Consider the following 23,789-nt stretch of genomic DNA (forward strand, 5'->3'; position numbering starts at 1 on the left):
CGCTTGTATGTGTATGCCCCAACATTAAGTCACACAGACAGGAACTGCAGCCAGAATCATACACGCTTGTATGTGTATGCCTCAACATTAAGTCACACAGACAGGAACTGCAGCCAGAATCATACACGCTTGTATGTGTATGCCCCAACATTAAGTCACACAGACAGGAACTGCAGCCAGAATCATACACGCTTGTATGTGTATGCCCCAACATTAAGTCACACAGACAGGAACTGCAGCCAGAATCATACACGCTTGTATGTGTATGCCCCAACATTAAGTCACACAGACAGGAACTGCAGCCAGAATCATACACGCTTGTATGTGTATGCCCCAACATTAAGTCACACAGACAGGAACTGCAGCCAGAATCATACACGCTTGTATGTGTATGCCCCAACATTAAGTCACACCGACAGGAACTGCAGCCAGAATCATACACGCTTGTATGTGTATGCCCCAACATTAAGTCACACAGACAGGAACTGCAGCCAGAATCATACACGCTTGTATGTGTATGCCCCAACATTAAGCCACACAGACAGGAACTGCAGCCAGAATCATACACGCTTGTATGTGTATGCCCCAACATTAAGTCACACCACTTGAGGTGGAAGACTTTTATCATGAAATCAACCAACTTAACAACACAGGAAACTGCCACCTCCTCATGGGAGATGGGAGATTGTAATGCAAAGATTGGTGTCCAGTAAAAAGACGAATCATCGCTGGGTAAGTATAGTTCCGCCAACAAAAATTAACGTGGAGAATAATTGGTAGTACAGGTAAACCCCGTTATAACCGAATCGCGGTATAACGAGGCGCGTTATAACGGGGTTTACCTGTATTTGCAGAAATATGTGAAAACTTTTATATCAGGAGGGAATTCATTTTTTGAAAATAATTCAAATAGAAAATAAATATGGAATGGACCCCGTGGAATTAAGAATGAAATTGGCGAAATCCTAGGTAACAAGAAACATATGAACAAAGACTGTACCAAGCGTACCTTAACCATTCTGACACAGATGTGATCAGTGATTAGCTCGTTACAAATTACCTCTGATTCAAACGACTAACACAATTAACATCAAGAAGCTATAAAATAACCATGGAGAATTCCAACTAGAGCTAAAAAAACCATCTTCTACTTGCTCGAGATGCATGGGGGATACTGTGACAAACAATTCTGAAAATCTTATGGAGATTATAGCACAGCACACAGATCAATCTGCAGGAATCGCTAACACAAAACAGGATAAGAAAATAGTAGATTAGACAAAGCCGTTATTGAGGAAATAAAGCAATCCAAGGTATATACAGAGCTTTTTCAAGATGATCCGCAAGCGTCTAACTGAGGATAGAAAAAAATGTAACTATGTTTGTGACTTCTACCAGAGATTGTTCAAGAGAATAGATAACAGAAGTCATAATCAAGCACATGAACAGCGAGAAGAAGCCCCCACTGATAAACAGTGTGATCTACTAGAGACAATAGCAAAGGCAATAAAGTCTATGAAGAATGGAAAGGTTGTAGGAGAAGAGGAAGTAACTACTGAAATATTTAAGGACGCTGTGTAAGACGTAGGGAAAATCCTTGCTGAGCTCTTACAAATTCCAGAACAGTGGTGCAATGCCATAAACCCTAACCCCAACCCTAACCCTCAGCCACAGGACAAGCCACGGAGAAGACCTCAAGAACTACAGCCAAATCAGTCTACATCAGGGGTGGCCAACTCCAGTCTTTAATTGCCACCAACAGGCAAGGTGTTAGGGATATCCCTGCTTCAGCACAGGTGGTTCAATCAGTGACTCAGTCATTCTGACTGAACCACTGATTGAGCCACCTGTGCTGAAGCAGGGATATCCTGAAAACCTTACCTGTTGGTGGCCCTTAAGGACGGCAGTTGCCCATCCCTGGTCTACTTCCAACCAAAGACAAAATGTTTATGAAACTAGTCATTAATTGGATGTAACAGACCCGGGAGTTTGCCTGGAGAACAAGTGCACACAACACAACGCACCACAACACAACACAACGCACCACAACTCAACACAACACAATGCACCACTGCATTATTTCCCAAATTAATACAATCTGCCACTCACATTAGGATTTGTATATTGTGACAATGCATTTCATTCTTTTTACACTTTAAATGCATTAAGAAGACAAAAGGTTATATATGCGTACATTGATACAAGGAATATAATAGAAAGATATTATGTAAAGTCCGTAAAAACACTCTACAATATTCCGTAACTATGAAGACCTTGGGGCCATACTTGTCTTCTGCTATCAGACCTCTCCCGGACACCAGCCCGTGGACTTTGGCTGTAAAGTTTCTTCCAGCGAGGAGCAATGAACCGAACTCAATGGACTTCTGCAAAACAGTGTCAATATTTATTTAGGACAAATCCACGTTTCCATCCTTATTTGGTACGTTTTTGAAGAGGGACCAAAATGTCAATTTGTTTTAATTAAATATTGACACCGTTTTGCAGAAGATCGTTGGAGTTCATTGCTCCTCGCTTCTCGAGTAATTCCCCAGATGTAATGGACAGACAGGCAGGCACTACATGGAATTGGGAGTGCTGCTTTCTCTGACCCGTTATAGTTTTTTCCAGTGCTAGAATGGTTAAATGGCCTAAATGTTTAAAAACAATGCGTTTTTTTATGCGTCAGTCGTCTCAATTTAACCTTTTAACCATGTCATTGCCACTAGTAGGGGATGATAGTAAACCAGACAGTGATCTCAGAGTAAACCCAATATAATTAGATTGATTACGGAGCTCAAGCATGACTTTATTTACACATTTATCTCGGAAAACCTATGTTTGCATATTCTTCATGTGATTTTCATTGTCATTTTAGAAGAGATTGCCGATCTGTTAGAACAACTTAGAGATGTCGGGAAAAATGTCCACGAACATCAGAAATCAAAGAAGAAGCTGGAGATGGAGAAAGAAGAGATGCAAGTAGCTTATGAAGAAGCTGAAGCCACTTTAGAGGTGAGATTGTCAATGACCTTGAATGTAAGTCCGTATTCAATGTGCTGTAATGATGTCTTCTTGCTCGGAGAGATGTAAGGCCAATTTAAAAAGAGTGGGTCTAAAATCTTCCCTAACAAGAGGAAGAAGGCTTCACAGCATATTGAATAGGGATCAAGGTCATCTCAAGTACAATGAGATAATAAATACAATACAATAATACATAGTCCCCATAGCGGTCAAATAGAGTTTACAGAGGCAGTCCACCAAGGACCAAAGAGCATTCATGCTAGTGTCATCTGGGTGAATTATTGCCTTTTTTAACCAAAATCTGATACCTATAAGTATGTTTTTATTATTTGTTAAAGTTCGTTTGTAAACAAAGTGAGGTGAAACTTGGGAGGGGTCTGATTTCCTTGGGATGCTCCATATCATGGAGGGTGGGCTGAGACTTGGGAGTGTCTGATTTCCTTGGGATGCTCCATATCACGGAGGGTGGGCTGAGACTTGGGAGTGTCTGATTTCCTTGGGATGCTCCATATCACGGAGGGTGGGCTGAGACTTGGGAGGGGTCTGATTTCCTTGGGATGCTCCATATCACGGAGGGTGGGCTGAAACTTGGGAGTGTCTGATTTCCTTGGGATGCTCCATATCACGGAGGGTGGGCTGAGACTTGGGAGGGGTCTGATATCCTTGGGATGCTCCATATCACGGAGGGTGGGCTGAGACTTGAGAAGGGTCTGATTTCCTTTGGATGCTCCATATCACGGAGGGTGGGCTGAGACTTGGGAGGGATCTGATATCCTTGGGATGCTCCATATCACGGAGGGTGGGCTGGGACTTGGGAGTGTCTGATTTCCTTGGGATGCTTCATATCATGGAGGGTGGGCTGAGACTTGGGAGGGGTCTTATTTCCTTGGGATGCTCCATATCATGGAGGGTGGGCTGAGACTTGTTAGGTGTCTGATATCCTTGGGAGGCTCCATATCATGGAGGGTAGGCTGAGACTTGGGAGTGTCTGATTTCCTTGGGATGCTCCATATCACGGAGGGTGGGCTGAGACTTGGGAGTGTCTGATTTCCTTGGGATGCTCCATATCACGGAGGGTGGGCTGAGACTTGGGAGGGGTCTGATTTCCTTGGGATGCTCCATATCACGGAGGGTGGGCTGAGACTTGGGAGGGGTCTGATTTCCTTGGGATGCTCCATATCATGGAGGGTAGGCTGAGACTTGGGAGGGGTCTGATTTCCTTGGGATGCTCCATATCACGGAGGGTGGGCTGAGACTTGGGAGTGTCTGATTTCCTTGGGATGCTCCATATCACGGAGGGTGGGCTGAGACTTGGGAGGGGTCTGATTTCCTTGGGATGCTCCATATCACGGAGGGTAGGCTGAGACTTGGGAGGGGTCTGATTTCCTTGGGATGCTCCATATCACGGAGGGTGGGCTGAGACTTGGGAGGGGTCTGATTTCCTTGGGATGCTCCATATCACGGAGGGTGGGCTGAGACTTGGGAGTGTCTGATTTCCTTGGGATGCTCCATATCATGGAGGGTGGGCTGAGACTTGGGAGGGGTCTGATATCCTTGGGATGCTCCATATCATGGAGGGTGGGCTGAGACTTGGGAGTGTCTGATTTCCTTGGGATGCTCCATATCACGGAGGGTGGGCTGAGACTTGGGAGGGGTCTGATAGCCTCAGGATGCTCCATATCACGGAAGGTGGGTTGAGGGTAAATTCAACACTCGACTGGCAAACACGCCCCCTTTCAGAGGTCCATAACAAGATGAACAAATAAAGGCAAATTCTGGCTCTTAATCTGATTAGTTAGATTAATTAAACACTTTGAGTGCCAAAGGGCTGTGTCACCTCCGTGGCCATAGACCCTTGGGCATTTCCGTATCAAGTAACTACTCTTTGGACTGATCACTTCTGGGTTGGGTGGGCAATTGCTTAGTGGTAAGAATGCCTTTGATGTGGGTGATCCTGAAACCCAGTGTAAGGTCTCCTTGTGACCTATGAACATTTGCGTTATATATTCCTTCGCCAAAGGCACCCACAATTAGGCTGTAAGCACTTTGGACTACATGTGATGTACAGAGCTACATCCACTGTCAGCACTATATAAGAATGCAGTTTGTGTATAATTTTATTTCAGGCCAATAAAGGTTTCCCCAATTTACAAAAAAGCGATTTCTATTCATCATGACTAATATATTTAGCGGAATTATAATAGAAACATTTTGCTGTGTGACAAGAATGAGTCAATAATGCATTTACTTTTTATCGGTCAGTCATCCTGTTAGAAGTTTAATTGATATCGTTGTTGGAAAGGCAATCGTACATCAATGAGTTTAACTTACCAATAAAGTCCTAGAAACATTAATATTCAGTACCAACAGTGATAAATCATTCAACCGTTCTACAAAATCACTGGGCAGATGCAAGTAGAGTCTAACAAATTGCCAAGCCCATCAAACACAAGCCTAATTAGGAAGTAAATTAAAGTCTGGGGAAATTAGTCAATTTTGTGAAACACAATATGAACAAGATACAGTATGTCCTCGAGCTATATCCTTTAGCCTGCAGCAAATTACTTCAGAGTGTTGTCTGAAACATAATAAGCCATTTGTGCTGCATGCCTGCTTCATGTTTGCAGTTGCTGCCGGCAGAAATCTTAAATCTAAATTATATTTGTCTTTGATATTTAAAGGTACAATTCAGGCTAAAATGTATTATTAGTTTTTTCTTCTTAATCCTACCTGAACTGGGGTTTCCCCTGGAGGACTTCGGGTGTCTCCCGACATCTGGAGCAGAACCCAGAGTTAACCGGCTTTCCACGGGTCAACTGTGGAAACAATATGCCCATCGGGGGCAGGGCTCGCTCTGGTGCCCAAGAAGCAGCTTTCTAGTGGTGACCCATGTGTCCTCGTTTGTAGCCCGCCGCTGTGTGTAGAGACCGGAGCTATGTGCCCATGTTTGTAGCCCGCCGCCATGTGTAGAGACCGGAGCTATGTGCCCATGTTTGTAGCCCGCCGCTGTGTGTAGAGACCGGAGCTATGTGCCCATGTTTGTAGCCCGCCGCTGTGTGTAGAGACCGGAGCTATGTGCCCATGTTTGTAGCCCGCCGACCATGTGTAGAGACCAGAGCTATGTGCCCATGTTTGTAGCCCGCCGCCGTGTGTAGAGACCAGAGCTATGTGCCCATGTTTGTAGCCCGCCGCCGTGTGTAGAGACCAGAGCTATGTGCCCATGTTTGTAGCCCGCCGACCATGTGTAGAGACCAGAGCTATGTGCCCATGTTTGTAGCCCGTCGCCATGTGTAGAGACCGGAGCTATGTGCCCATGTTTGTAGCCCGCCGACCATGTGTAGAGACCAGAGCTATGTGCCCATGTTTGTAGCCCGTCGCCATGTGTAGAGACCGGAGCTATGTGCCCATGTTTGTAGCCCGCCGCCATGTGTAGAGACCGGAGCTATGTGCCCATGTTTGTAGCCCGCCGCCATGTATAGAGACCGGAGCTATGTTCCCATGTTTGTAGCCCGCCGCCATGTGTAGAGACCGGAGCTATGTGCCCATGTTTGTAGCCCGCCGCCATGTGTAGAGACCGGAGCTATGTGCCCATGTTTGTAGCCCGCCGCCATGTGTAGAGACCAGAGCTATGTGCCCATGTTTGTAGCCCGCCGCCTTGTGTAGAGACCGGAGCTATGTGCCCATGTTTGTAGCCCTCCGCCATGTGTAGAGACCGGAGCTATGTGCCCATGTTTGTAGCCCGCCGACCATGTGTAGAGACCGGAGCTGTGTGCCCATGTTTGTAGCCCGCCGCCATGTGTAGAGACCGGAGCTATGTGCCCATGTGTAGAGACCGGAGCTATGTGCCCATGTTTGTAGCCCGCCGCCGTGTGTAGAGACCGGAGCTATGTGCCCATGTGTAGAGACCGGAGCTATGTGCCCATGTTTGTAGCCCGCCGCCGTGTGTAGAGACCGGAGCTATGTGCCCATGTTTGTAGCCCGCCGCCATGTGTAGAGACCGGAGCTATGGGCCCATGTTTGTAGCCCGCCGCCGTGTGTAGAGACTGGAGCTATGTACCCATGTTTGTAGCCCGCCGCCGTGTGTATAGACCGAAGCTATGTGCCCATGTTTGTAGCCCGCCGCCGTGTATAGAGACCGGAGCTATGTGCCCATGTTTGTAGCCCGACGACCATGTGTAGAGACCAGAGCTATGTGCCCATGTTTGTAGCCTGCCGCCGTGTGTAGAGACCAGAGCTATGTGCCCATGTTTGTAGCCCGCCGCCGTGTGTAGAGACCAGAGCTATGTGCCCATGTTTGTAGCCTGCCGCCGTGTGTAGAGACCGGAGCTATGTGCCCATGTTTGTAGCCCGACGACCATGTGTAGAGACCGGAACTATGTGCCCATGTTTGTAGCCCGCCGCCGTGTGTAGAGACCGGAGCTATGTGCCCATGTTTGTAGCCCGCCGCCGTGTGTAGAGACCGGAGCTATGTGCCCATGTTTGTAGCCCGCCGCCGTGTGTAGAGACCGGAGCTATGTGCCCATGTTTGTAGCCCGCCGCCGTGTGTAGAGACCGGAGCTATGTGCCCATGTTTGTAGCCCGCCGCCATGTGTAGAGACCGGAGCTATGTGCCCATGTTTGTAGCCCGCCGCCGTGTGTAGAGACTGGAGCTATGTACCCATGTTTGTAGCCCGCCGCCGTGTGTATAGACCGAAGCTATGTGCCCATGTTTGTAGCCCGCCGCCGTGTATAGAGACCGGAGCTATGTGCCCATGTTTGTAGCCCGACGACCATGTGTAGAGACCAGAGCTATGTGCCCATGTTTGTAGCCTGCCGCCGTGTGTAGAGACCAGAGCTATGTGCCCATGTTTGTAGCCCGCCGCCGTGTGTAGAGACCAGAGCTATGTGCCCATGTTTGTAGCCTGCCGCCGTGTGTAGAGACCGGAGCTATGTGCCCATGTTTGTAGCCCGACGACCATGTGTAGAGACCGGAACTATGTGCCCATGTTTGTAGCCCGCCGCCGTGTGTAGAGACCGGAGCTATGTGCCCATGTTTGTAGCCCGCCGCCGTGTGTAGAGACCGGAGCTATGTGCCCATGTTTGTAGCCCGCCGCCGTGTGTAGAGACCGGAGCTATGTGCCCATGTTTGTAGCCCGCCGCCGTGTGTAGAGACCGGAGCTATGTGCCCATGTTTGTAGCCCGTCGCCATGTGTAGAGACCAGAGCTATGTGCACATGTTTGTAGCCCGCCGCCGTGTGTAGAGACCGGAGCTATGTGCCCATGTTTGTAGCCCGCCGCCGTGTGTAGAGACCGGAGCTATGTGCCCATGTTTGTAGCCCGCCGCCGTGTGTAGAGACCGGAGCTATACCTAACCCTATTTGAAGACGACCTGATGCTTTTTGTAAACGACCCCGAGGTGCAGGTCCCAATGGTCAGGGAACTAATAGATTAAATGTAAGACTGTTGGGGAACCGAACCTTGTATATACGTGTTGGTGAACCGAACCTTGTATATACGTGTTGGTGAACCGAACCTTGTATATACGTGTTGGTGAACCGAACCTTGTATATACGTGTTGGTGAACCGAACCTTGTATATACGTGTTGGTGAACCGAACCTTGTATATACGTGTTGGTGAACCGAACCTTGTATATACGTGTTGGTGAACCGAACCTTGTATATACGTGTTGGTGAACCGAAACTTGTATATACGTGTTGGTGAACCGAACCTTGTATATACGTGTTGGTGAACCGAACCTTGTATATACGTGTTGGTGAACCGAACCTTGTATATACGTGTTGGTGAACCGAACCTTGTATATACGTGTTGGTGAACCGAACCTTGTATATACGTGTTGGTGAACCGAACCTTGTATATACGTGTTGGTGAACCGAACCTTGTATATACGTGTTGGTGAACCGAATCTTGTATATACGTGTTGGTGAACCGAAACTTGTATATACGTGTTGGTGAACCGAACCTTGTATATACGTGTTGGTGAACCGAACTTTGTATATACGTGTTGGTGAACCGAACCTTGTATATACGTGTTGGTGAACCGAACCTTGTATATACGTGTTGGTGAACCGAACCTTGTATATACGTGTTGGTGAACCGAACCTTGTATATACGTGTTGGTGAATCGAACCTTGTATATACGTGTTGGTGAACCGAACCTTGTATATACGTGTTGGTGAACCGAACCTTGTATATACGTGTTGGTGAACCGAACCTTGTATATACGTGTTGGTGAACCGAACTTTGTATTAACGTGTTGGTGAACCGAACCTTGTATATACGTGTTGGTGAACCGAACCTTGTATATACGTGTTGGTGAACCGAACCTTGTATATACGTGTTGGTGAACCGAACCTTGTATATACGTGTTGGTGAACCGAACCTTGTATATACGTGTTGGTGAACCGAACCTTGTATATACGTGTTGGTGAACCGAACCTTGTATATACGTGTTGGTGAACCGAACCTTGTATATACGTGTTGGTGAACCGAACCTTGTATATACGTGTTGCCATTCCGGGAAAGTCAAAAGGTTCTGGATTAAAACAAGAAAATAAATAAAAGATTTAGTAAATGTTGAAGTTGATTTTAAAGCACTAATATTGGGAACCAAACAAGAGAATATTATGGATCATATATAGAGAGCAAAAATAGTAGATAATCTCATGCTCTTGATTGCCAAGAAATGTATCATTAATAAATGGTTAGATTCAAGCGCAGCCTCCATATACCAACTAACCAACAATCTGTGTCACTTTGTGACCATGGAGAAAATAAATATCACGCATAGCGTAAAAGAAGAATGAAAAAAAAAAGTGTTTTCTTAAAACGGTAAAAATGTATAAATACTCTGGATGTTCGGACACAAGAAACAACCCTGAACATATTCTCTGGTAAAGAACAGGTCCTAGTAAAACAGCATTAGAAGTGTGAAAGTGTGACGAAAACAATACAAATTAGGGTTCAATGTAACAGAATAACAAGTGAGTTTATTAAGCATTCAGGTGCACACTTGGATGGAGACAGCTTAGGCAAATGCTGTCTGCCAAATATACGGCATACAATATATTTATACCCTAATACTAAAGTTCTCGCCCCCTCTATGGGGTGACTTGTACGTCATAGAAAATAACTGAAATGTATAAGAAAAAACAAATGAATATGAGAAAATCAGCTTAAAATCATTATGCAAGCTCAGTAGCCTGTCCCCTATATACGCTCTGGGTGTTTGTGTATTCTGTAAGGGGGGTGATTATGTACGCTCAGTAGCCTGTCCCCTATATACGCTCTGGGTGTTTGTGTATTCTGTAAGGGGGGTGATTATGTACGCTCAGTAGCCTGTCCCCTATATACGCTCTGGGTGTTTGTGTATTCTGTAAGGGGGGTGATTATGCAAGCTCAGTAGCCTGTCCCCTATATACGCTGTGGGTGTTTGTGTATTCTGTAAGGGGGGTGATTATGCAAGCTCAGTAGCCTGCCCCCTATATACGCTCTGGGTGTTTGTGTATTCTGTAAGGGGGGTGATTATGTAAGCTCAGTAGCCTGTCCCCTATATACGCTCTGGGTGTTTGTGTATTCTGTAAGGGGGGTGATTATGCAAGCTCAGTAGCCTGTCCCCTATATACGCTCTGGGTGTTTGTGTATTCTGTAAGGGGGGTGATTATGCAAGCTCAGTAGCCTGCCCCCTATATACGCTCTGGGTGTCTGTGTATTCAGTAAGGGGGGTGATTATGCAAGCTCAGTAGCCTGTCCCCTATATACGCTCTGGGTGTTTGTGTATTCTGTAAGGGGGGTGATTATGCAAGCTCAGTAGCCTGTCCCCTATATACGCTGTGGGTGTCTGTGTATTCTGTAAGGGGGGTGATTATGCAAGCTCAGTAGCCTGCCCCCTATATACGCTCTGGGTGTTTGTGTATTCTGTAAGGGGGGTGATTATGCAAGCTCAGTAGCCTGTCCCCTATATACGCTCTGGGTGTCTGTGTATTCTGTAAGGGGGGTGATTATGCAAGCTCAGTAGCCTGTCCCCTATATACGCTCTGGGTGTTTGTGTATTCTGTAAGGGGGGTGATTATGCAAGCTCAGTAGCCTGTCCCCTATATACGCTCTGGGTGTCTGTGTATTCTGTAAGGGGGGTGATTATGCAAGCTCAGTAGCCTGTCCCCTATATACGCTCTGGGTGTTTGTGTATTCTGTAAGGGGGGTGATTATGCAAGCTCAGTAGCCTGTCCCCTATATACGCTCTGGGTGTTTGTGTATTCTGTAAGGGGGGTGATTATGCAAGCTCAGTAGCCTGTCCCCTATATACGCTCTGGGTGTTTGTGTATTCTGTAAGGGGGGTGATTATGCAAGCTCAGTAGCCTGTCCCCTATATACGCTCTGGGTGTTTGTGTATTCTGTAAGGGGGGTGATTATGCAAGCTCAATAGCCTGTCCCCTATATACGCTCTGGGTGTTTGTGTATTCTGTAAGGGGGGTGATTATGCAAGCTCAGTAGCCTGCCCCCTATATACGCTCTGGGTGTTTGTGTATTCTGTAAGGGGGGTGATTATGCAAGCTCAGTAGCCTGTCCCCTATATACGCTCTGGGTGTTTGTGTATTCTGTAAGGGGGGTGATTATGCAAGCTCAGTAACCTGTCCCCTATATACGCTCTGGGTGTTTGTGTATTCTGTAAGGGGGATGAATGTGCAAGCTCAGTAGCCTGTCCCCTATATACGCTCTGGGTGTTTGTGTATTCTGTAAGGGGGGTGATTATGCAAGCTCAGTAACCTGTCCCCTATATACGCTCTGGGTGTTTGTGTATTCTGTAAGGGGGATGAATGTGCAAGCTCAGTAGCCTGTCCCCTATATACGCTCTGGGTGTTTGTGTATTCTGTAAGGGGGGTGATTATGCAAGCTCAGTAACCTGTCCCCTATATACGCTCTGGGTGTTTGTGTATTCTGTAAGGGGGGTGATTATGTAAGCTCAGTAGCCTGTCCCCTATATACGCTCTGGGTGTTTGTGTATTCTGTAAGGGGGGTGATTATGTAAGCTCAGTAGCCTGTCCCCTATATACGCTCTGGGTGTTTGTGTATTCTGTAAGGGGGGTGATTATGCAAGCTCAGTAGCCTGTCCCCTATATACGCTCTGGGTGTCTGTGTATTCTGTAAGGGGGGTGATTATGCAAGCTCAGTAGCCTGTCCCCTATATACGCTCTGGGTGTCTGTGTATTCTGTAAGGGGGGTGATTATGCAAGCTCAGTAGCCTGCCCCCTATATACGCTCTGGGTGTCTGTGTATTCTGTAAGGGGGGTGATTATGCAAGCTCAGTAGCCTGTCCCCTATATACGCTCTGGGTGTTTGTGTATTCTGTAAGGGGGGTGATTATGTAAGCTCAGTAGCCTGTCCCCTATATACACTCTGGGTGTCTGTGTATTCTGTAAGGGGGGTGATTATGCAAGCTCAGTAGCCTGTCCCCTATATACGCTCTGGGTGTTTGTGTATTCTGTAAGGGGGGTGATTATGCAAGCTCAGTAGCCTGCCCCCTATATACGCTGTGGGTGTCTGTGTATTCTGTAAGGGGGGTGATTATGCAAGCTCAGTAGCCTGTCCCCTATATACGCTCTGGGTGTTTGTGTATTCTGTAAGGGGGGTGATTATGTAAGCTCAGTAGCCACAGATGTAGAGGTGCAGCGCACAGCGATAGACTGGATCCACGGGACAGCAGCAGTATAATGAAAATAAAAGTTCTTTATTGAGAAGTCATGGTGCAGACAGGTATGGGTGCAGGAAAAAAAACCTCTGTCTCTAACGCGTTTCACGCCTTGCTGGCGCTTCGTCGGAGAGTACAGTGTGGTGTGCTGTGGTTGCCCTCTTATAGAGATCCCAATTATCATAATTTGAGACCTCCGTGTAAAATTTGAAAACCGGAAGTGACGCGACTCACTTGGTATACCGGAAGTGACGTATCGCGATATGCGAGTCACTGTTATTTGCCGGCTGGGTATGGTATTGGATAGCGCGTCTTCTAACCTCATGGGGAGGGGTTATCTGGGAGTGTGGAGGTAAAGCAAAGCCAAATCTATCCGTATTTAGGTGTATACTAAACCGGAAATGACGTGTCGCTATGGCACATACTTTTAAACCGGAAATGACATATCGCTATGATGCCCATGACAATGATTTGTTTACATAATAAATATGTAGTCATGGCAACCCGTGGATTAACCCTGGGGTGAAGACTTTATACAGATGAGGGAAAGCACAGCACAGATATCTTTGCTGAATAGTTGATAACTCATTTCAAGCAAGATATATTAAAAACAATAGTCAACATATACAATCCTATCAGAGGACATCAATAGATATTAATGAAAATAAAATACAGTAATTATGATACTTGGTATGACACAGAACTGGATTAGAGAGGGAACAATATATAATACATTCTATTGGTCAAGTTCAGAGAGATACAAAGAGATAACCATATAACTTGTGGTACACAGAATTATAAAAATATGTATAATATAATATATACATGACCTGATATTAATAATACCAATAATTTTATTGCAAAAAATGTTTCAATTCCCAATCGGTATTTATACCCCCGGGTGCAAGAGACCCGAGGGTATAAATCCAAAACATTTCTCTCTGATTCAGAGTCAATTCTCTATTGCCTCCCCTAATGTGTTTGGGGATATGTTCCAATGCATGGAATTTGAAAGTTTCTAACGAGCCTTGTGGGCATTCATGAAAATGTTTTGCTACCGGTAATTCTATATGATTCTTTTTAATAGAGCGTATGTGCTCAGAAATTCTAATCTTTAACGGACGAATTGTCCTTCCGATGTACACTTTACCGCATTGACAATTTATTTTATACACCACATAATTTGTATTACATGTCATGAAATGATTAATTTTATATTTCTGTCCTGTATGTTTATTGGTAATTTCTGACAAAGGGGTGACATACTTACAGTATACACAATTCCCACATTTATGGAAACCTTTGGGTAATTTTGTGTCTCTGGATTCTAGGGCAAATAAACTCGGTGATAGGTGATAACCTATAGTTTTCGCCTTTTTGTAGACAAATCTTGGTGTACTAGACACATATTTATTAAGGTCTTTGTCTAATTGTAGAACCTTCCAATGTTTGTCTACAATTTGCTTAATACATTTTGCCTGATTACTGTATGTTGTGATAAAGAGTGGTGTTCCTGAATCTCGTTCCTGTGGTCTATTGTGTTTGTGTTTGTCTGGAAATTTCTTTAGTAGATGTTCTCGCTCTGTGTTAAGCGCTCTGTTGAACGCAGATTGAATATGTTCCTCAGGGTAGCCTCGGTTTCTAAATCTCTCACTCAATATCTCAGATTCTTCCAAGAAGGTTTCCTCAGTAGAGCAAATCCTTCTTAGTCTGAGATATTGTCCGATTGGTATACCGCGTAAAAGTGGTTTCGGATGACTGCTATTGGCCCTGAGGAGAGAATTGCGGGCATTGGTTTTGCGAAACAGGTTTGTCTGTACCGTGCAATCAGTATCAACATATAAATTGATGTCTAAATAATTGATATGATTGATGTGAATTGATGATGTAAATTTTAAATTATATGTATTGTTATTCAGATAAAGAATAAATTCCTGTAGTGTAGAGTAGTCTCCCCTCCATATCAAAATAAGGTCGTACCGACGATAGAAAATAATATTGTTACGAAACGGGTTGGTGACACCAAAAATGTGAATGTTTTCCCAAAATCCCATGTATAAGTTCGCGTAGGAAGGTGCAAAGGAGGTCCCCATAGCCGTGCCTTGTTTTTGAAGAAAAAAGTGGTGATTGAACAAAAAATAATTGTGTTGTAGAAGGAAGATAATACAATCTAATAGAAATGTGATTTGGGGCGTGTGTAAATTGGAAGTGTTAAGAAAGTGAGTGACTGCTTGGATACCTAATTCGTGTCTAATAATTGTGTATAAAGATGTCACGTCTAGTGTGACCCAAAAATAATTGTGACACCACGTGATTTCATTTAACATTGTGATCAGGTGAGTGGAATCTCTGAGATAGGAGGGGAGTGCTCTCACTAGAGGTTGTAAAAAAACATCAACATATCTCGATATACCATCTCCCAAAGATCCAATGCTGGAGATAATTGGTCTCCCTGGTGGATTATCCAGAGATTTGTGGATCTTTGGGAGATGGTGAAATATCGGTATGGTTGGAGAGCGATTGCACAAATACTGACATTCCTGAGTCGTTAATACCCGCAATTCTTTGCCTAGATCAATAAGGGTATTCAATTCAGACAGATACATAGTGGTGGGATCCTTCTCCAACTTAAGGTAACAGACCCTATCATTGAGTTGCCTCATGGCCTCTTTCAAGTATTGATCTTTGGACATCACTACAATAGCTCCGCCTTTATCAGCGTTTTTTATAATAATCTCATTATTGGTTTTTAGTTTTTGTAGTGTGTTTCGTTCATTTTTAGTGAGGTTGTCAGGTCTTATGTTTGAGAAGGTATATCCCTTGGCTAATACTTGTAAGTCACAATCTACTAGTTTTTGAAAAGTTTCCAAAAATGGTCCTTTGTTATATGTTGGGCAGAAAAGTGATTTGTTTCTTAACCCTGAATGTTTGCTATGTGTTAAGAATGTGGTAATGTCTTCTTCTTGTTCCTCCTCATGTTCTGCAAGCAGATCTGTTAGGTCTTGTATACTGGTGTATTCTTTGAAAGACAATTGATCTTGCAACATTGTGTCCATCAGGGGCTCTCTATTGGATGTTGGAGCCTCTGGTGGAGACAAGGTGTCAAGATTAGCATTTTTATTGTTAAACCATTTCTTTAAAGACAATTTTCTAATAAATCTCTGCACATCAATAACCGTAGAAAAAAGGTCGAAGTTGTCATTTAGGGCAAAGTTCAAGCCTTTGTTAAGTAATTGCATTTCTTCATTGTTTAAAGGTATACCAGAAATATTAATGACGTTGTTATTGTCAACATTTAATTGTCCATCTTTCTCTTTTTGTCTCTTTTTTCTTTTGGCCGAGCGCCTTGTTTTTCTGAACCGTTTTTTGGGGCTTTGGATTCATATGATGAAGAAGACTCATATCTCCGTGTGTATGATGTTGATGATCTGTTATCTTGTTCCCCCTGGTCACGGGAGTGTCTCTCTGCGTCTGGGCCTCTTGAAAAGGAGACTGATGGTGTACGTGTTTCAATGTCTGATGTGTCTGATATACTAGAAAGTTCTGATCTATTCTTTAGAATGGATTTGTTTGGTGTAGATTTTGTTTGATTCTCTCTCTCTCTGTGTTGATTTCTCTTCTGATTCTTATTTTTGTTGGCATTTCTATGTGATATTGGTTTTTGCCACATATACACCTGATTAAAAACATAATCCATCTTGTCTCTCTCATACTTCTTTTGTTTCTGTGTCATAAGTTCTTGTTCCATAGTTTTAATATGTTTACTTAGTTTGTCATCACAGTCATCAAATTCATCCATATCAATTAAGTTTTTCAAATTCAATTGTAGGTCTTTCACTGTATTTGATGTGAGTTTTTTCTCTTCTATCTTATGTTCTATTATTATATCGATCAATCTAAAGGAACATTCATCTAATAGTTTGATCCATTTGGATTCAAATTCTTTCGATGGGAATCCAAATGATGGCGTTTTTGTTATTCTTAAGCCTCTTGGTATTCGCTTCATCATTCTATAGTTCTCTAGTGTGGTGATGTCCCACCACAACCGTATGTCGGTAGCTAGGGCTTTTTCAAATTTGTTAAAGAACATAGGAAGATCTATATCATCATCATCAATTAACAGCGTGGACCCCTCAAACACCTGAGCTGCTTGTTTGCTTCGTTTGGTGTTATCAGTGCATTTGTGTGCATAGGATGTGGATTTATTTTGGCTGGTATCTGAGTCCTCTGATAAGCACTCCATCCTGTCTGTCTCTCACCATGTATTTGTAATATATATTGATAAACAGCTTTCAAAAGGACTGTACTACTTTCCTCGTGTCCCAAGTAGTGGATTATATCTTCAGTGGTCACGAGCTACTATGGATATGTTAAGGTGCCAAGTAGAAGAACAATGTTCAAATATAGTGCTCAAGTGACATGCTCTGTAATTAACAATGATTTTCTTGATTGAAGGGAATAGGCTGGGTATAAGGTATATAATTGAGTGAGGTATATATGGGTGCGTGTGTAGTCTGTGACCTGAATAAATGTCCTGGTGAGTGTGGGTGATGGAGATATATGAGCCCCACCCCCTCACTGCCAATGTGGACTGGTACTGACACTTGTATAAACACACCAATAAAATACCTCTATGTACTGTTTAAAAGTACAACTCACGTGACCTTGCCCATTGACCTAGCCTGTCCCCTATATACGCTCTGGGTGTTTGTGTATTCTGTAAGGGGGGTGATTATGTAAGCTCAGTAGCCTGTCCCCTATATACGCTCTGGGTGTCTGTGTATTCTGTAAGGGGGGTGATTATGCAAGCTCAGTAGCCTGTCCCCTATATACGCTCTGGGTGTTTGTGTATTCTGTAAGGGGGGTGATTATGCAAGCTCAGTAGCCTGCCCCCTATATACGCTCTGGGTGTCTGTGTATTCTGTAAGGGGGGTGATTATGCAAGCTCAGTAGCCTGCCCCCTATATACGCTCTGGGTGTCTGTGTATTCTGTAAGGGAGGTGATTATGCAAGCTCAGTAGCCTGTCCCCTATATACGCTCTGGGTGTTTGTGTATTCTGTAAGGGGGGTGATTATGCAAGCTCAGTAACCTGTCCCCTATATACGCTGTGGGTGTCTGTGTATTCTGTAAGGGGGGTGATTATGCAAGCTCAGTAGCCTGCCCCCTATATACGCTCTGGGTGTCTGTGTATTCTGTAAGGGGGGTGATTATGCAAGCTCAGTAGCCTGTCCCCTATATACGCTGTGGGTGTCTGTGTATTCTGTAAGGGGGGTGATTATGCAAGCTCAGTAGCCTGTCCCCTATATACGCTCTGGGTGTTTGTGTATTCTGTAAGGGGGGTGATTATGCAAGCTCAGTAGCCTGTCCCCTATATACGCTGTGGGTGTCTGTGTATTCTGTAAGGGGGGTGATTATGCAAGCTCAGTAGCCTGTCCCCTATATACGCTGTGGGTGTCTGTGTATTCTGTAAGGGGGGTGATTATGCAAGCTCAGTAGCCTGTCCCCTATATACGCTGTGGGTGTCTGTGTATTCTGTAAGGGGGGTGAATGTGAGCAGTGATTTCTATCTCTGGTTCCACCAGACACTTCAATGTGAGAAGTCGATCCTAACTCTGATCCCCCTTCTCACGGCTGTACCCTCCCTCCCTTTGCAGCTGGCCAGGGCTGGTATCAGTACACGCCCAAGCTGTGCTTTCATACAGTCAAACATCAAAATGGATGACACAGACAGGGACAAGAACACGTCAAAATGGCGCTGTGAACAAAATGGCTGCTTAAATCCTAGTGCTGTTTACTTGAGACCCCCCTATGCCACTCTCTCAGAAGCATAATGAGCTGTGTTATAAACTTAATAGGAGAAGCTATAATGCTGCCTAAGAAAATGTATGAAATGCATTACATACATGTTACTCCCGTTAGGCGAGTCGCCCGCGCAGCAGTGCAGGGGTTTCAGCATTACATACATGTTACTCCCGTTAGGCGAGTCGGCGGCGCAGCAGTGCAGGGGTTTCAGCATTACATACATGTTACTCCCGTTAGGCGAGTCGCCGGCGCAGCAGTGCAGGGGTTTCAGCATTACATACATGTTACTCCCGTTAGGCGAGTCGCCGGCGCAGCAGTGCAGGGGTTTCAGCATTACATACATGTTACTCCCGTTAGGCGAGTCGCCCGCGCAGCAGTGCAGGGGTTTCAGCATTACATACATGTTACTTCTGTTGACGAGTCGCCGGCGCAGCAGTGCAGGGGTTTCAGCATTACATACATGTTACTCCCGTTAGGCGAGTCGCCCGCGCAGCAGTGCAGGGGTTTCAGCATTACATACATGTTACTTCTGTTGACGAGTCGCCGGCGCAGCAGTGCAGGGGTTTCAGCATTACATACATGTTACTCCCGTTAGGCGAGTCGCCCGTGCAGCAGTGCAGGGGTTTCAGCATTACATACATGTTACTTCTGTTGACGAGTCGCCGGCGCAGCAGTGCAGGGGTTTCAGCATTACATACATGTTACTCCCGTTAGGCGAGTCGCCCGGCGCAGCAGTGCAGGGGTTTCAGCATTACATACATGTTACTCCCGTTAGGCGAGTCTCCGGGCGCAGCAGTGCAGGGGTTTCAGCATTACATACATGTTACTTCTGTTGACGAGTCGCCGGCGCAGCAGTGCAGGGGTTTCATGATGTGAGACTGATTCCAAAATAAAAGACATTAATCTTCATTTAACAACATAGAGGGAACAGACCAGATCTGGTATATTACTAAGGAACGGAGAGGGCTCGAGACACGGATAGGCTGGTGATTATTATATTTAATTTCAGTTGGATATTTATTTCAATGTCTATTATGAATACTTTAATGTTCTTCTATATTGTCTTTGCATTTACTTTTTATAATTCCATTATAAAACAGTCTATTAATGTAATATGTAATTATGTCATCTGTATTCTGTTACACTTCTGGTCATCGGAAAAACTGAAATAAAAAGACTATAATAACAGACCAAAACCTCAGCGTAGAGATGATACTGTGGATCACACAGCAGGAAAGTTATACAACACTTGGTAGAAAGCAATTCTCATGTGCAGATTACAATGCAAATGTGTGGTTTCCAAATTATCCAGAGGCTTTGTGCTGATTAGCTGGGGGAGTATTGCTTTTTCTCAGCAGAAGGGAGAAGTGCAGCTTGTTTGAAATTCCTACAGTAGCATACGGAAAATTACATTTCTATATATTTTTATAAGGGCCTTATACAAGATTTCATTAAAAGAAAATACTTTTTTAATTACAACATACAGGAACCACTAAACCTCATCTGATTCAGTTGTCTTATCATTAACCCTTAGGATGCCTTAATGACGTTCCATGGCAGCACAATAGACCCTTAGGATGTTCAGGGAATGGTCATGTCCTTATTGCTCGCTATCGAGAGGGAGATCGCATTCACCGATCCAATGGTGGTTACCACGACTGGAACTAAAGTTAAGCCCCTTCCAATTCGCTTCCATTTGTGTCACTCGGGGGAGTCGGGGAAATCAGGTCCACGTATTACTACCCCAAGCGATGTCTTGGTTGCTGGTGTCTTTCAGTAGGGAAATGGTTCCATAGAAAGTTGCGCAGGAATAGTATACAGTAGTTACAGGTACTGTAGATGATTTACATACGTGTTTCTGGTACAGTATAGCGTATACAGTAAGATGGTTGCACATATTTAGGGGCTCTTTAGCAAGTGCCGCACACAGGTGGAAGGATGGTCAGAAGGCCCTAAGATTGTGCATAATGTTGCATCCCTTTACACTAATGTAGCAGCGCGTTTGCGTTATCTTTATCTCTGCTCAGGTTGTTCTAGTGAACAATTTATTATAATGGTTAATATCAAAGTCTACATCTGTAACTGCTGTATATTCCTTTCTCTTTCTCATGAGGTCTGCCAGGGGAAAGTGGCTTTACCTCTGGGCTAATAAATCTGGATACGTTTTATACATTGAATACTTGAGTACATTGACGTGAAGAAATGAAAGTGAAAGGGCAATCCTGCCTAGGACCAATGCTTATTAATAGCAGTGACATGTTTAAGGGGTTACATCTGGGGGATTGATGGGTGTTTTTACCAAAGTCTGATGCCTGGAAGTCATTGTAAATCCTTTTAAAAGTTACACTAGAGTGGCTACTCTCTCTAATGGTGGGGCCAGGGGCAGATTGGGATGATATGGGGCCCAAAACATTGCACATTTCAGCTTGTTCATCACTAAATACATATAAGACACTGCAGTAATATGACCAGCATTTAGAAGCCTTCACTATGGTGTTGCAGCACATCTCATCTGATATTTGTAAGGTCCATATATACTAAACAATGTTAAGCCATAAGATACCTTCTGTGCCGAAAGACCCCTTACAGTAGTCATTTCAGTGGGCTGTAAGGGGTAAATCGTCCTATAGAATAGCACTGCTTAGTAAATATGGTCCTACATGTTTTTTCCTGTCTTTGGCAATCCAGTACAAACACCTGTGTTGCTGTTCATAGCAGCAATAGTTCTTCTAATTAGGCTCAGAAAGGAGGTTATGAATCAAAGAAATGCAGACAAGTCCCCCCCCCCCCCCTCCCCAATCTACATGTGGGGGAAACGCTGATCCCATTTGATTGTAGAATATTTTCCATATTGAAGAATGGCTTATTCCTGACTGAACGTTTTCATTGTATTGGGTCACATCGCCTCTCCGGCTGTGCCATGAAAGGTTTGCCATTCAATTGACTTTTTCAGAGGCATTTCATCAATCTGTCTTTCCCCTGAGCTGCATGTGTGGGGGAGCTGGGTGTGTGCACGTAGTCGCAGAAAGCGCGCGGTAGGAGTTAAGTAGTAATCATATTGTAATGGAAACTACCACACGCGTCATTCAGGTCATCACTTGCTCCCATTTTCTTAGCGTCAACAATCTTTGCCAAATCGGAGTTGACATAAACTTCTCTGACTAACAATTTGTGTCAGATAGAAGACATATGGTTGCAAGCTATTTGGTAATTTGACACATATCACCAGTAACTACGAGGTCTGTCCTAATCCCATTATGATTGGAACAATCGCTCTCTGCATCAGGTGCTATCGCTTGGTCATAGTCTCTCTCAGTTTTGCTGAACAGTCCCAGGATAAGGATTGTGTTCTCCAATGATTTGTCTCGTCCTTCACTTGTGTAAGTGCAGATGCTTCGTCCGACACATTTAATGAATCAGGCCCTTTGCAAAAGATCGAAAGACACATTATTTTCATCACTTGGGCGAAATACATTTTGTTTGTACAAGAATACGGCACATTTGGTCAAAGGGATTAATTTTAAAAGAGCTTAAATATGCACCATTTTTAGACCAAGGGATTTGATTATATAGAAGTTCTAATCTTTATACAGATTTATGCTGTTCAAGGGGTTGTCATAAATTATACGATTCATGGTCAAGTCTTTTCTCATAAATATTACACTATTTCTTGACTCTACAGTTTAGGCTCTGATTCTTAGATTTAGTTGTTTAATGGATTTTGTGTTCATTTTTCTTCCTAGTTAATATTCCGTGATTTTCTCATCTATGCATTTCTTTACTTGTAATAAATCTGACTAATATTGTATTTTTTAATTACAAGTCCCCACTACAGATCTGATGAGAAATCATTTGGTGGTGAAACTGTAGCAAAGTTAGCAAATGTATCTGTGTCCTCCTCATAAGCAAAAGGTTATTTCTGCGAAGTATTCGCTTCTCCTCCATGGGACTGCACCGTGTACTCGTTTTCTCAATACAAAGATACAGACGACTGAAGCTCTCTGAATAATATAGTGTAAGAGATTATCTGGCAGAAAGCCACGTCTGTTTAAAAGTGGGCAAATGCCAACAGATTTTGAAGCAGAGATATCCACGGTCCTACACCATTAAAAAAAAAAAAGGAAATAAAGAATGAATGTTTTGTTAATGAGCCAAATTAAGGAAAATAACAATTTAAATAGCTTAGTCCTGTCCATTCAATATAATGTTGAATTACTCCAGAAAAACCTGAGGCGGATGCAGAGTGTGGGGGGCGGATGTAGCGCGCGGGGGCAGGGATGCAGAGCGTGGGGGGCGGAAGCAAAGTGAGGGGGGCGGAAGCAAAGTGAGGGGGGCGGATGCAGAGTGTGGGGGGCGGATGTAGAGCGCGTGGGGGGCAGATGCAGAGCGCGGGAAGCGGATGCAGAGCGTGGGGGGCGGAAGCAGAGTGAGGGGGCGGATGCAGAGTGTGGGGGGCGGATGCAGAGCGCGGGAAGCAGATGCAGAGTGCGGGGGCGGAAGCAGAGTGAGGGGGCGGATGCAGAGTGTGGGGGGCGGATGCAGAGTGAGGGGGGCGGATGCAGAGTGTGGGGGGCGGATGCAGAGCGTGGGGCGGATGTAGAGCGAGGGGGGGATGTAGAGCGTGGGGGTGGGTGCAGAGCGCGGGGGCGGGGATGCAGAGCGTGGGGGGCGGATGCAGAGTGTGGGGGGTGGATGCAGAGCATGGGGGGCGGATGCAGAGCGCGGGGGCGGATGTAGAGCGAGGGGGGATGTAGAGTGCGGGGCGGATGCAGAGCGCGGGGGCGGGTGCAGAGCGAGGGGGCGGATGTAAAGTGCGGGGGTGGATGTAGAGCGCGGGGGTGGGTGCAGAGCGCGGGGCGGATATAGAGCGAGGGGGGGATGTAGAGCGTGGGGGTAGGTGCAGAGCGTGGGGGTGGGTGCAGAGCGCGGGGGCGGGGATGCAGAGCGTGGGGGGCGGATGCAGAGTGCGGGGGCGGGAATGCAGTGCATGGGGGGTGGATGTAGAGCGCGGGGGCGGGTGCAGAGCGCGGGGGCGGGTGCAGAGCGCGGGGGCGGGTGCAGAGCACGGGGGGCGGATGCAGAGCACGGGGGTGGGTGCAGAGCGCGGGGGCGGGGGTGCAGAGTGCGGGGGCGGGGATGCAGTGCATGGGGGGTGGATGTAGAGCGCGGGGCGGGTGCAGAGCGCGGGGGTGGGTGCAGAGCGCGGGGGTGGGTGCAGAGCGCGGGGGAGGACGTATATAATGTGACCTTTCAGTATCTTTATAACGGTCCCAACTAAA

General features: G+C 45.2%; 1 protein-coding gene across 1 annotated transcript in view; it reads left to right on the forward strand.

Annotated features, from left to right (window-relative positions):
• The window catches only part of LOC142472530 (myosin heavy chain, skeletal muscle-like), a 117,792-nt gene that overhangs the window by 80,881 nt on the left and 13,122 nt on the right, over positions 1-23,789 (forward strand). The window contains exon 13 of the mRNA XM_075579572.1: positions 2,876-3,012. Coding sequence (XP_075435687.1) covers positions 2,876-3,012 — 137 coding nt within the window. The remainder of the gene's footprint in view (positions 1-2,875; positions 3,013-23,789) is intronic.

Source organism: Ascaphus truei, chromosome 22 (genome assembly GCF_040206685.1).
Source record: "Ascaphus truei isolate aAscTru1 chromosome 22, aAscTru1.hap1, whole genome shotgun sequence".
NCBI classification, from domain to species: Eukaryota; Metazoa; Chordata; class Amphibia; order Anura; family Ascaphidae; genus Ascaphus; species Ascaphus truei.